General features: G+C 37.9%; 1 protein-coding gene across 1 annotated transcript; it reads right to left on the bottom strand.

The window, feature by feature from the left end:
- Window positions 1–7,144: 7,144 nt before the first annotated feature.
- Window positions 7,145–12,634, bottom strand: LOC139985063 (F-box only protein 6-like). The gene is made up of 5 exons (XM_071999256.1): window positions 12,426–12,634; window positions 11,581–11,962; window positions 10,414–10,654; window positions 9,799–9,943; window positions 7,145–8,957 (listed from the first exon to the last, which is right to left on the bottom strand). Exons 2-5 carry the CDS (start codon window positions 11,954–11,956, stop codon window positions 8,814–8,816), a joined length of 906 nt encoding a protein of 301 aa, XP_071855357.1. The 5' UTR covers window positions 11,957–11,962; window positions 12,426–12,634; the 3' UTR covers window positions 7,145–8,813.
- Between the last annotated feature and the right edge of the window lie 1,530 nt (window positions 12,635–14,164).

A 14,164-nucleotide genomic window follows, 5' to 3' on the forward strand; every position in this document is an offset into this window, starting at 1 on the left:
TTTCTTGGGGGAGCCAAATACTTTTCTAGTAGGGGGGGGGGAGAGGCGGAGTGGGGAGGGGAGGGGGCAGAACATATTTTAAACAAATAAATCCGGAATATTTGTTCGTGGGAAATACCCCGGGGCTACCCCACATATTTGGATTGGAATGCTCCTACATTAGAGAGTTTTGTTTTATTTATATTTAATCAATTCAAATGGAAAAGCATTTCAAGGTTGGTGAAATCAAATTTGGAAGTGTTAATAAATCTTCATAAATGTAAACAACAGGGATAACGATTTCGTATCCCTTGTAAACCGCTTAAAATAATAGCATAAAACAAAACAGGTTATAAAAGAACATATTGAAATATCTAGCATGTGTTACAAACGTCATTCTGGTATCTGATTACACACACATGTGATTTACAATTTGACCTCGACGATACTACAATGTTTCTGTATTTGTGATGTGTGCTTGTGTGTGTTAACTATAGGCCTACTCAATCATTATGTAAGGCACATATACGCATACACACTTTAGTATATAAATATTAGAATACTATCTCTTTTTTGCAATACATTTATGGTTAAATATACTTCTTTGGGGAACATGTAGTACTAATGTATACCAATCAAGCCACAGTCAATAACTAACCACCGCGCTGGGAACGCCCTTAATTCTCTCTCTACATATCCCGGACCCCACCCACCTCTCTCTCTCCACCCACCTCTCTCTCTCTCTGCACCTATTTGCTTTCTTTTCTTTCTTCTATATATTTCCATTAAAATTAATAATCAACGTTTTTTAATAGAACAGACTTGTGTACACAGTCAAATAATAAAATCATGGAAAGTCACGGTAGATACACTATATGCGTTAATTTAAGCATGTCACGTTCATGTGAAGTCGTGCTTAAGGCCTGGTGTATATATAAACAGCTGTGTATTTATGTCGGTATTACGCGACACACTGTTTATGTATACTCACGATAATATCGTCTCTTAAAGAGAATAATAAAAAGTGCAGACAATATCGATCCATTATTGATCCATTATCGATCGTCTAGAATTGATTAACGCTCTGTCGGGTTCAGAGGATTATCTTCATAAATATCATTTATTTTGGTCTATCGATCGATAAACTGACAAGAAGAAAATACAATAGATACATAAATGAAGGAAAATATACAAATTATCATATCCGAGGGACATCTATTGTCTAATGCGTTGCGTTGGTATCGGTTCTCTTGTGTACAATAGTAACTAGTTAAACAATGCCACGGAAGTATACGTATTATGCAATACTGGGGATAAAAAGGTGTTGTTTCCCAATGGGAATCACATAATGGTGTGATATATATATATAATTATATATATATATATAAATTTATAGATTTATATATATATATATATATATAAATATATATATATATATATATATATATATATATATATATATAAATATATAAATTTATATATATATATATATATTATATATATATATATATATTCTTGCCTTGTGTTATGCATATCCTATATATTTCTTAACCAGAGGATATAGAACAGAAATAGGCAGGCAAATTAACGCTGTCCATTTTATTCCCTCTTCATTGAAGTGTAATTACTTTAACCTTATACTCAATGGCCCAGTTCTCTATCCTAAAGGCACGTCTTGTCATGTTACCATTTTGATCAAATGCACCCAAAACCACAGAGAAAGTCGAATCAGTACTAGAATTTTAAATGAACATCGAGCCACATGCATTGTTGAGAAATAAAATTAGTTAATTTTTTTTAAGCCTTAGGGGGGAAAGTATTCGCCAGTGGAATTTGTTAACAATTCACTGTAAGAATATGTGGGATGCTAGTCAGGCTACTAGATGGGATGTGATAAAAAGCGACATGGTCAGCGAAGAGCCATGACCGCGTCCTATCAGAACCAGTTTATTTCAAATTATCGCCTTCTGATAAGGCGTAAATCAAACACTATTGGCTATATAAACATCGGATTAATATGACCCGATGTTAGCTAATATGTACAAGACAAAGAAGCGGTCGTTAACGTTATGTGTTCAATGCTGCATATTATAATACAGAAGTGTATATACGATTTATGGTTATAATTACAGGTTTTTATTTTGGTTGAATTGATTTAAACCAGGTGGCGTGTATACTTTATAAACATACTCGACAGTATGTACGACGAGCATATCACGTCTATTGCTATAGCAGTGGTATTAATTCATTCTTTCAAAACACACGTTACTCAGAACCAACATTTTTGGACACACAGTTTAAGTTTTCTATACCTTTAAAGACCTATACCTAAAGGCTTCACAATAATCTCATTTCAAGATATATAGTCTAAGTACATACATGGTGTACTGATTTTATAACATAGGCCTATATATACATATATATATTTATGTATATGTATGTTATATATATATATCATATACATATATATGTATCATATATATATATATGATACATATATATAACATACATATACATAAATATATATATATATTTATGTATATGTATGTTATATATATATATCATATACATATATATGTATCATATATATATATATATGATACATATATATATATAACATAGCCTACATATACATAAATATATATATATATTTATGTATATGTATGTTATATATATCATATACATATATATATGATACATATATATAACATACATATACATATATATATATATATATATATATATATATATATATATATATATATTTATATATATGTATAATCATAGAATGATTTCATTTTATGTTACCGATTGTGTTTTTCTTTAATTTAATTTCTGGAAACAGTGGTCTTTAAAATGTTTAATTTATACTTTAATTTATAATCCAAACATTTTAATGTGTGATGCATGTGTTCTGAATGAAATCCAAGACTCTCTTAAAAGGAACAGTTTTGATAAGATTTACTCATTGATTAAATCGTTTTTAAAACACAAAATATCAAGATGTGGTTTTTTACACATTGACCTTGCAAGATGTACAACATATATTGCAAACAGTTATGTTTTTGTTACAGGAATATCGATTTAAAAGTCTCTCTAACGTTAAGCCTAGTTAAACTAATCCTTCTCCCGTCCTACTACAGATATGCCCGCGTACGCCTTTCTACGTCTCATGATAATTTATTCTTTATACAAACGAATAATTGGAAATTACAATGGTACTTTCCCCACCTTCGAGGCATGCTAAAGAAAAGAGGAGGAAAAAATAGTTGGAATTCTTGAAAATGTGCTATTGCTAAGGGTAATGAGGTGAAGGGTTGTTGCGTGCGTCACCGGTACCATGACAACGCAATATATCACTCAGACGCGATGCCTTCGGTGTTGAACTTTGGCGCGCCAACTAATGAATGGATTTAGTAATTGAGTTTGCTGTAACTAAAGGCGTTCCCCCAATGTGAGTTGATTAGAGGTCACCGAAGGGTCATAACGTTATAGTGACGACTTGTGTTCTAAATCACAGCCCTTTCTTTCATCAGCCATGATCAATAATTAACTATATATATATATATATATATATATATATATATATATATATATATATATATATATATATATATATATATATATATATATATATATATATATATATATATATATATATATATATATATATATATATATATATATATATATATATATATATATAGGCCTATATGCCTATATATAGGCCTATATAGGCCTATATAGGCCTATATAGGCCTATATATATATATATATATATATATATATATATATATATATATATATATGTGTGTGTGTATTTATATATATAGATAGGCCTATATACATAATAATGATAATTATTAGAGGCCGAGAGAAAGACAGTAATTACATTTTTTGTTGTTATAGAAAAATAAATTACGTCAAGACTAGATTAAAGTAAATTAGGGGTAGGGGCTATACCTACAAGTGCTCATTAGAGCGAACAATCTTTGTGAGTATACAAGGTCATATCAGATTGCGACACAATGACGTGACATTTATGAAGAGTGATTTTAATCAAAGTCTGGAGCGAAAATAAACACCAATGTAATGAATATACGTGTCGGCTTGTTTATAATATTAATAATGATATTTGATTTTTATACGCGCTATATACAGTTTGATATCGAAACTGTAACTTCGATTGAAGCAGAGTTTTTTTTTCCTGATTACCCTTTCGTTTCTGTTACTGTTTACAAATATGTGTGTCTGTTTATGTGTTTGTGTATGTTCCTGTTTCTGTTACTGTCTTTCGTTCTGTGTCCGTTTCTGTTACTTCCCCTGTCTGTTACTTTTTGCTGTCTGTTTCAGTATTTGTGTCTGTTTATGTATCTGTTAATATTATAAGGTCTGTTTCTGATATAGTCTGTTTCTTTTTTTCGGTGTCAGTTTCTGTTACTATATATGTTTCTATTAAAGTTATGTGTCTGTTTCTATCTGTTTATGAGGGGGGGGGGGCTTCTTACTTTTTCAATAACAAAATCAATTCTAAAATGCCCGCTGGTATATTATTCTACGTCAGGAGTATGGACGCTGATGTAATGACGCAAGCCTATAATGTGTTTCGTGGGTATTGCTTGTCACAAGTCTATATCTAAGTTTCAACAAATTATCCGCGTGTGTTTATGTCAGTGTCTGTAGAGCTTACACCCCCCCCCCCACCCCTTTTGTCATTCGGAAGGAAAACGTTAAGTTTGGGGATTTCTGAGACATTATGTCAAGGGAGAATCAGGACAGCGTTTTAAACATTTCCAAGATTGTATACACCTTTGCAAAAGGTCCACTTGAAATTTGAAAATTGTCAGGTGCGTGCTAGTCCTATTGTTTGAAGGTTATGTCCTACGACGGTACCATATGCGTTTTCCCTTCGGGCGCAATTCACACCAATACCCCTCCCCTCCCCAGTTACATAAATGCACGACTACACCCCATATCTGATCTTAAAAGAGGGACAAACCTGAATCATTTGGTTCCGGTATACGGGGTAATATGTTGTTATAAATGAACGTATTAGTTTGCAGGCTAATCGATCATACTACGCACAGGTAAATACTTATAATACAGTTCAAAAGTCCTGAATGAGATGGCGCTATGCCAGAAATTCCAGCGTCACTACAATACGGGCCCTTCAAACGCAGCTGACATATTCAGACCTGTCTTGCCAGCAGGGGTGCAATCGCCAACCTTTACTAGGCTCGCAGGGGGTGGGAGAGGGGTGGGGGGTGGTGGGAGATGATAAGCCGTCCAGGAAAGGGTTCTTAGGTGAGGTGTGGGCCCTCCTCCTCCTTTCATAAAATGAAGCGTGCTTTAATGCAGAATATTTTGCAACTTTTGAGACAATGTTGACGAATCTTCGACTGTCTTTGGTGTCCGCTATTTTTTTTTAAATTGTTTGCCAGAGGGAAAGTAATCACCCTAAGTTTATCCTGAGCAGGGCCGGATTTACCAATGGGCAACGTGGGCAGCTGCCCACGGGCCTCCACAACAAGGGGCCTCCACATACTTTATGAAAATATATATATATAAGGGAAATTTGAAGAAAAAAAATTAAATGTAGGCTGACAAATATCATCAATCAAAATCACATTGCGCGCGGGTTACGCCATGCATACGCTTGAAGTCATATTCAATTTTAATTGTATCTCTTTGTGAATGGTAGAAACAGCTAAGTGGTTGTTTTACCGTTATTGCAAATCACACGTCGGCAGACAAACACGATTGGCCTAATATCCGAAGTCATCAATCTCAACGTCTATTTTCTTTAGAACTAGGTTAATGGTTTTGATTGAAACATTTCAGTACACCCTGACAGTGCGCCTGTCATCACCTCCCTCTAGATTTCAGACAGGTATTGCTAATTGATTCTTTTCATGTGCAATGATGAAACAACTGTCTTCTCGCCCCCTCTACACACACATACACAGGCCCGTGCGCGTCTGGGCAGTTGGCATTAACATGTTCGTCAAGAATCATGTTAGTCCAGTCCAGCTAAAAGCAAGTTTAGTTTCGGTTTCTTGCGTTAACTGGAAACACTGGACTGTAATGAAATCGAAGCAGCTGCAGCAAAATTAGTTTCTGAGTACAAGGATGATCTAGATCAATCACTTGGTGTTGAACTTGTGCAGTTTGCAGCCTTCTTTACTCATTTTCCTGAAGATGATAAGATGGGGAGAGAACAGTTCCTTTATAAACTGTTGATGGACAAACACGTTGCGGATACATTTCCAAATGTCGAGATAATGCTACGGATGTACTTGGTGCTCATGGTCACAAACTGTTCTGGAGAACGTTCGTTCAGTAAACTGAAGTTCATTAAGAACAGACTCCGTACTGCAATGGGTCATGATAGGCTCAGTCATCTGACCTTGATGAGTATTGAATATGACATTCTCAGAGATCTGACTTCGACAAATTGATCCAAGATTTTGCAAGGGTCAAGTCTCGAAAACTGCCTGGTCTGTAAATATACGTACTGTAAGTATTATATCCATGTTTATATGATTGATCATGATTGCTCGTTCGTACTGAGAGTGAGAGAGGTTGTAGCAACCTTTTTACTTGTACTGAAAATTTTGCAGGCAAACAGGCCTACATATACCGTAATGAAAATTCTTCAGAAATCACAAAATTTACTTCAGAAATCACAAAATACTGCACCATTTCGCATCCAAGAACCCTTAATTATTGGAAAAAATCCAATACCCCTCCCCTTACACACCTCCCCCAGGACGGCGATCACTGGAGGGGGGGCCTCCACCACTGAAGGTTGCCCACGGGCCTCCACATGTCTAAATCCGGCCCTGATCCTGAGGCTAAAATCACCCCCCCCCCCTCCCCCAGAAGTATACGTGCATGTTTTCCCCCGTCTCGCTGGTGGGCAATCCTGAGGGCCATAAGGGCACCCATACTATCAGATTGGGGGGGGGGGGGGATTTCAATCTCACATGTCGGCCGCCTATTTAGAACCCTTGATATAGATCAAGAAAAATACATACAGCAAAGAACAAAGAAAGAAAATACGGTTTTGTATGAATACATTCCTTAATGATTGTTTCTGAAGGATAATTTTCGTCTATTTCAATCAACAGGAAATACGAAAAGACAAGAAAACACATGCTCAAAGTAATTGTTCTATAAAATATATCATGTTATTATTTATAGATTACGTTTATAAGACACCTACACATTTCAGATTACATGTACATACAATACAGCCTTTGCCAAACTTTACTTAAATTACTTGGATACAACTTGGAAAAGAATCCTCAGGAAACTGAAAACTATTGCAAATACCGACACACAGCATGTGTGGGGCGCAACCACCATTCGTTTATTATGGGGGAGGGGGAGATGGCTAAGGGGTCTTGGAGAATTTTTAGTAGAATGGAAGATGCTAAGATGCAGAATGGATGCTATATTTTGACACTTTTGAAACAATGTTGAAAAATATGAAACAGTGGAGGATTGTGTAAGTACTGCATATATATGCCAGGATATTTTGACAATGTGCACAGTAGACTGTCTGATCTTCTTAGTTCCCACTTGTTGCAAATTTTTTTGTTTCCATCACAGGGAAGCTTGATACTTCCTATAAGTGCTGCGATTCATGGATTGGATACAAACTTTCAATGTGACTCACAAGATAAGGTATAATTAAATAAATCAATCAATCAATCAATAAATAACTCCTGTGTGGAGGTGGGAAGTAGACAAAGTCAGAGAAAAATAATAGAAGAGATATATCAGCCGACTCGCAACAATTTTATTTAACTTTCCAGCTTTCAGCCTTTCACTTTTTCATTAATTATATTGAAACATAGATTCATAAGATAAATTTACTCTACAAAACAGGAAAAAATTACAGTATTGCAATAGTAACGATACAACTCAATATATCAAAAGAAGGTCAATAACCAAGTAATTTATCAATAATCATACTTACAAGCCAACGCATCAGCTACACACATGCACACACATACCAACAGGCACCCACACACATATTATCAGCATTACTGTACATAGATTCCTTTCCTTCAGCAAGGATTAAAAGAATTACGGATGAAATATGAGTGACTTAAACTTCATTTCATTCATAATTTAATAGACTTTGCTAATGATTTATTAAAAACATATAATTAATAGAGACAAAGTTGTACCTGAAAGTTCAGCTCACTGGCCTTGAAAATATTTCCGGGTGGCGGAAAAGAAGTTACTGTAAACTATATATCGTACCTAAGTAAATCTGGAAGGCCACTCTGACAGCTTACCACCAGACTCACAAAATGAATCCAACATACAGCTTTCATTAAGAAGTTCAAATCCCCAAAAACCACAGCTAGAAAGACCTTAAAGGCATTGAAGACTTGCCCCAAACCGCATGCGGCAATCTGAAAAAGGTAACTTTCTGTTGCTTGCAACTGACGCTTTGTTTGTGTAGCTACAAAATGAAGACAGTAATGAAACGTGATACCTTGTTATCTTTAGCTGGACCTGAGATGTCCATCGCTGTATTGTTTGTACACTGTGCTGTGGGTATATTGACCGCAGCTGTATTTACTGACTGTACACTACTGTCTAATTACCGAAGGTAGCAAGCTGTGTGTGTATTTTCTGGGATCGATGGTGGTGTCTAACACTTCTGTTACATTCGGAACTAGGTCCGATTACCGGCATTAGACGTTTCTTTTTGCGCGAGTCTTCACACCCTCCAACTGGACATCAGATATTTCCAAACTGATAGGAATCCAAAGTGATAGAAAGCCTTCCCTTGTCCTACTGCATTGAGTAATGTACTAGTCCTCACCAAAGGACACTTTGACATAAGAGCCTGCCATCTTGGCACCATAGTGGCCTGCCCAGAACAGAGTGTCTTTGCTTTTGTGGGTAAAACTGATGAATCTCAAGCCAGGGCCATAGTCTTTAAATACATGAGAAATCTGCCACAAAGATAGAAAGAAACAAATTCAGATGAAGTTAAGTAAAGGTTTTCTTGATTAATTCCTGATATCATCTGTTTCCCAGTGGTATGAAGGGGATTTAGAAGGTAGTGGAGGGTGTACGTGTCTCAATATCCCCAACATATTTAGGTAGGGTGTATGTAACTTGGACCCCTGCAAGAGCCAGAGGGGGGTCCATGATATATAAAGCAGGGGAAGGGGGGGGCATATAGCACCGTATTCATTGATGCCAACTCCCATGTAGGAGGGCATGGGATTCCTCCCCCTAAAAATATTAAACATTTTGATATCAAATGGTGAATTTTGATGCATACACAGATTATTCATCCTGAAGGCGTTCTGGACCTGGACGAGGGTCTTGTGCTTCCTAGACTGAGTGCAAAAATGAACGTTTGACCCACAGATGACGATGGAGTTTGGATGACAAGGGCCCACCCCCACCCTCTCCCTTTGTTCACCCTACTTCCATGCTGCATCCCAACTCCACATTGGCCAAGACAAGGGAGGGGAAGATTCCCCTCTCCTTTAATAGATTCAATGTACAAGCAGCAACTAGAAGAAAGATTCAATTTTATACTACCCCCCTTCCCCTCCCCTCTCCCATCACCTTCTCCTCCCCATAAATGTTGAACAATGTCTACAGTCAACCAGCTATTTCCCTCAACTTTTACCACTACACATTCCACCCTCTAGTTTCAGTCAATAGAAGCCCATGTTGAACCTGTTCTTCATACCGAGCCATTCCCTCTACATCGGCCCATCTAACACCCCTCTCCCCCCACATCTCCTCTCCCGAATGTAGCATGTTACACCCTCATACCTCTTTCCAGTCATTGGGCGCCCACTGTGGAGTCTGTTCTTCATATTCAAAAGAGTCGATAACATCTTTTTCTCCTCCTTTCTTGGTTTTGTGCAACACCACTTCCAAATTGTACAAATTGCCACAGTCAAATCTGGCTGCATACCTAATGGAGGGAGGCAAGAAGGCTTGAACGATACTTTTTGCAAGATATCACACAGTGTGTTAGCTCAACAAAGAAACCTTAAAGACTTTCAGACAGTTCCTTTTTGCGATAGCCTATAATAACAGTTGGGCTACACTCTCCTGTGAGGGGGGGGGGGTGCGCTCATTTTTTCTCCTCCATACTGAGAACAGTTAATTGTGGTCAAGTGGTTAAGGTGAACTGACGTTCAATCTAAGGATAGCAGGTTTTTAGTCCTGGTAACATCATTAAGCTGTGTCCTTGGGACAAGGCACTTAACCTCCATTGTCTTTCTCAACCCAGGAATATTTAAATAGGATCTGGGCAGATTAATTAAACTACACTCTCCTGAGGGGGGGGGCGGGGGAGGTTGGATCAAGACGTCAGACCCACCAACTTTTACATAATTTCCTTTAACGTATTTGCTCTTTTTAAAATAAATTTCTCCTTACCAGTCTCCAACTTTTAACGGCGGCTGTAAGCGGTCCAACATTTCTTCCTCAAACCCTTCCTGTACCAAGTCAACCACTTGACATTTACAGCACCAGCCGTAAGAAGTAGCAAAGTTGCAAGGTTTGCCATCGGCTATGGCCAGTAATTCTGGTGGTTTTTCCCCACTGCCTGCCCCTTTGTCCTTCTCGACTAACCACTTATCTCCACCATCTTGCAATTTCTTCCAGTGCTTGAAATTATCTGCAAATAGAAACATGCAGACAGTCAACCTCGTACAGGACGAGTCCACAAAAAAAAAAAAAAAAGAGAGAAATAAAGGAAAACAAAGAGAATTAATGATCTTTTTTCACAATTTTCTTCAACAAAATAAAACCAGAAAGCCAGTGGGCTTATTGTGATTCCTTGCCAATTGAGATTATAATCCCAACCTTTAATATCACATTGAACATACATTATCATGTACCTGCTCTATATCAACACCTTCACACAAAGTATGATTCAATTCTGAAAATGTTTACATTTGACCCTGTGACCTCATTATTATTCATGAGATGAGCATCAAAATCAATAGGGTTCATCTACTCACTATGGCGCATCTATGTACCAAGTATGACTTTAACTTGTCGCTAGTTACTTCAGTTACCGTGTTTACAAGCTATTTTAGTAAAAATCACCTTAAGCCCCACCCTCTAATAAATATGCATAATATCAACTTGAACATATTTCACCATGTAACCGCTATCTACCAACATATTAATACCAAGTATAAATAAATTCTGACTTTTGGTTGCAGAGTTATTAGCATTTGAAGATTTTTACATTTGACCCCGTATAACCAATGAAACAGACTGTTTTACCTATCACATTTGAAAATGGTAGAATCATTCTGACCTCTTCCTTTGCCCTCATCACCTGAATATATCAGACCTCTTTTAAATCAAGCAGTTTTGGCCAGAAGTTATGATTGTGGATCTCTTGTAAATAAAAAAATATCAAGAGATTAACTAAGAAGCTTTTCTTACATTTCTACACTCAAAAACAGCAATGTCAGTTTTTGTATAGATCTGTAAAATTTCATTCCTTAAAATTCATTGCCTCTGCCATTTACCCACAACACCCTCCAGTAACATATTACACCATTGATCAAATGTTCAGGTTCAACCTACCATTTCCACTTGGATTTTTGATGAGGTTTCTACTGAATGGTTCTTTCAAGTAAAATTTCCTCCAATCAGACGGATAGCAAGGCGCCATAATTTTCTTGACATATTTCCCCTCTCTTTCGCATTTCAGTTTCCAAAGACTTGAACTGTTTACAAGCGTCCCAAACAATGGTGAAACTCTGGCACATTTCTCCAAATCTTTAACCGGTAGGAATGACAAAATGACGATTACAATCTCCTCTGGAATGTTAACAAATCTACCGTTGATCTCCACCTTCATCTGGCCTTTGGCTTGAAGACATTCATCGTCACCAAAATCTTCCAAATTGTCTTTCCTCACTGCATTGCGTTCTTTTCTTGATGCATTGATACCCATCATGATGTTCTGTGAAAATGAATACAAGTCACAATAAATCACAGAAAAAGTTGAAATCTTTGAATCATATTTCTCATCCAGCATCGGGCGATGATAACAGACTTTTAAGTGTACATCTTTCATGAATGTTGATAATATTATGTTACAGTAAGCCTTTACCTAAGGAGTAAGGTATTAACATACATAACCAATACCAGACAGTACTGTCAATTATGATTTGAAACCTTAGGCAACAGTCAACTTACACAGAACGGAGGCCAAACATTTAGCCCAAGTACTAGCAGAGCCAGGCTATAGTAGGCCAAACAAGTCAATTCAAGGTAGGCTAAGGCCTAAATAACAGTTTTAGGTACATTCTACGGTATCTCATGACTGGGCCTAGCTTATGTTAACGTTAGGTCAACTTTTGTGATGCAGGAGAGGACAAGTACCATAGGACTGACTATGACTAACTAGCCTTTCCAAGACCTACCTTTATCAAATGCGATCGACGTATTTGGATGATAAGACATTAAACAAGTTCAAGACCTCTACATTTTCCAACTTATAAAAATCAATTTTCTGTTTCGCTTTGTAAGACTAGTGTAAGCTGACTACATGATTCTGAAATAGTTGTAATCTAGTATGAATCATGACCATATGTGACTGAGTACGAGTAGGGCTAGGCCTAGGACTAGTTTCATTTTCTAAATATACTAAGATTACGTAATGGGTCTAGCTCATGCGGTAGCATACGCCCATTAAAAGCCCCATTGATTTGTATACTAAATCACAAAAGTAATGTGGTCTCTAAGTCTAGATAGAAGTTTTCACCAGCTAAACGCTACCCATCACCGGATAGCTGACAAGTTGGCCTTTCATGGCACCATCAATTTTTCGTATCATGACCATGTAGATTTTTTGCTATCTGAGCCGGAAGTTTTCGTCACTTGTAAACAAACCTCTTCATTAAGTGGTAAACAAATTTCCTACGCTGCTCCTGGGAGGCCTAAAAGGGTCTAAAATTGCCTCAATTGACCCAATTTTCTCAGCACATGTACTTTCATTCATGCTCTTCAACATGCAAGCCACAAAAAACTAGATTATGATTGATAACAGGTCACAAAAAATGTTCTCCTGCTGCTTTTTGGCACTTTTCCTGATTGATATAGACCCTAATATGAGTATGCCACCTTCAAAACAGCTGTAACCAAGGAACGCCAAATTGATTTTGTTTTACTGGGTTTAGTGTTACCGTCTTTACATTTCGTTTTAATAAACAAAAGTTTGACCCTTGTCTGATTTTTGAAATTGAATTCATAATGGAAGTAAATAAAACTTCGAGAAAATGGAAAAACCACAAAAGAAGCGACTCATATCCGTCTTATCCTATAAAGTAATGAATGATGAAAATAGCGTAAAACTCGCTGTGTGTGATCTATCACTTGCAGCCCTCTGTGTTGCCCCTGTTACTGTTCTGGTTGTGCCTATTTAGTTTTATTCTCGTAGTTGCTCACTTATAGTTTACTTATTGTATGTTTATGTTTGTATTCACTATTGTTTTATGTTTACTGTCGACGGGAAATAATTTCCGTTTTCTGTTTTTCTGAAATGGACAATAAATTTTCTATCCATCCATCCATCCATCCATCCATCCATCCATCCATCCATCCATCCATCCATCCATCCATCCATCCATCCATCCATCCATCCATCCATCCATCCATCCATCCATCCATCCATCCATCCATCCATCCATCCATCCATCCATCCATCCATCCATCCATCCATCCATCCATCCATCCATCCATCCATCCATCCATCCATCCATCCATCCATCCATCCATCCATCCATCCATCCATCCATCCGTCCGTCCGTCCGTCCGTCCGTCCGTCCGTCCGTCCGTCCGTCCGTCCGTCCGTCCGTCCGTCCGTCCGTCCGTCCGTCCGTCCGTCCGTCCGTCCGTCCGTCCGTCCGTCCGTCCGTCCGTCCGTCCGTCCGTCCGTCCGTCCGTCCGTCCGTCCGTCCGTCCGTCCGTCCGTCCGTCCGTCCGTCCGTCCGTCCGTCCGTCCGTCCGTCCGTCCGTCCGTCCGTCCGTCCGTCCGTCCGTCCGTCCGTCCGTCCGTCCGTCCGTCCGTCCGTCCGTCCGTCCGTCCGTCCGTCCGTCCGTCCGTCCGTCCGTCCGTCCGTCCGTCCGTCCGTCCGTCCGTCCGTCCGTCCGTCCGTCCGTC

This window comes from Apostichopus japonicus, chromosome 17, assembly GCF_037975245.1.
Source record: "Apostichopus japonicus isolate 1M-3 chromosome 17, ASM3797524v1, whole genome shotgun sequence".
In the NCBI taxonomy this organism is placed as follows: Eukaryota; Metazoa; Echinodermata; class Holothuroidea; order Aspidochirotida; family Stichopodidae; genus Apostichopus; species Apostichopus japonicus.

Excerpts from the sequence above, each read along its gene's own strand:
- LOC139985063 (XM_071999256.1), bottom strand. The coding sequence starts at position 11,956 with ATGATGGGTATCAATGCATCAAGAAAAGAACGCAATGCAGTGAGGAAA. Across the intron at positions 9,944-10,413 it reads CCGTTAAAAGTTGGAGACTG|GTATGCAGCCAGATTTGACT; the intron begins GTAAGGAGAAAT and ends TCCCTCCATTAG. Across the intron at positions 8,958-9,798 it reads CGCCCAATGACTGGAAAGAG|ATTTCTCATGTATTTAAAGA; the intron begins GTATGAGGGTGT and ends TCTTTGTGGCAG.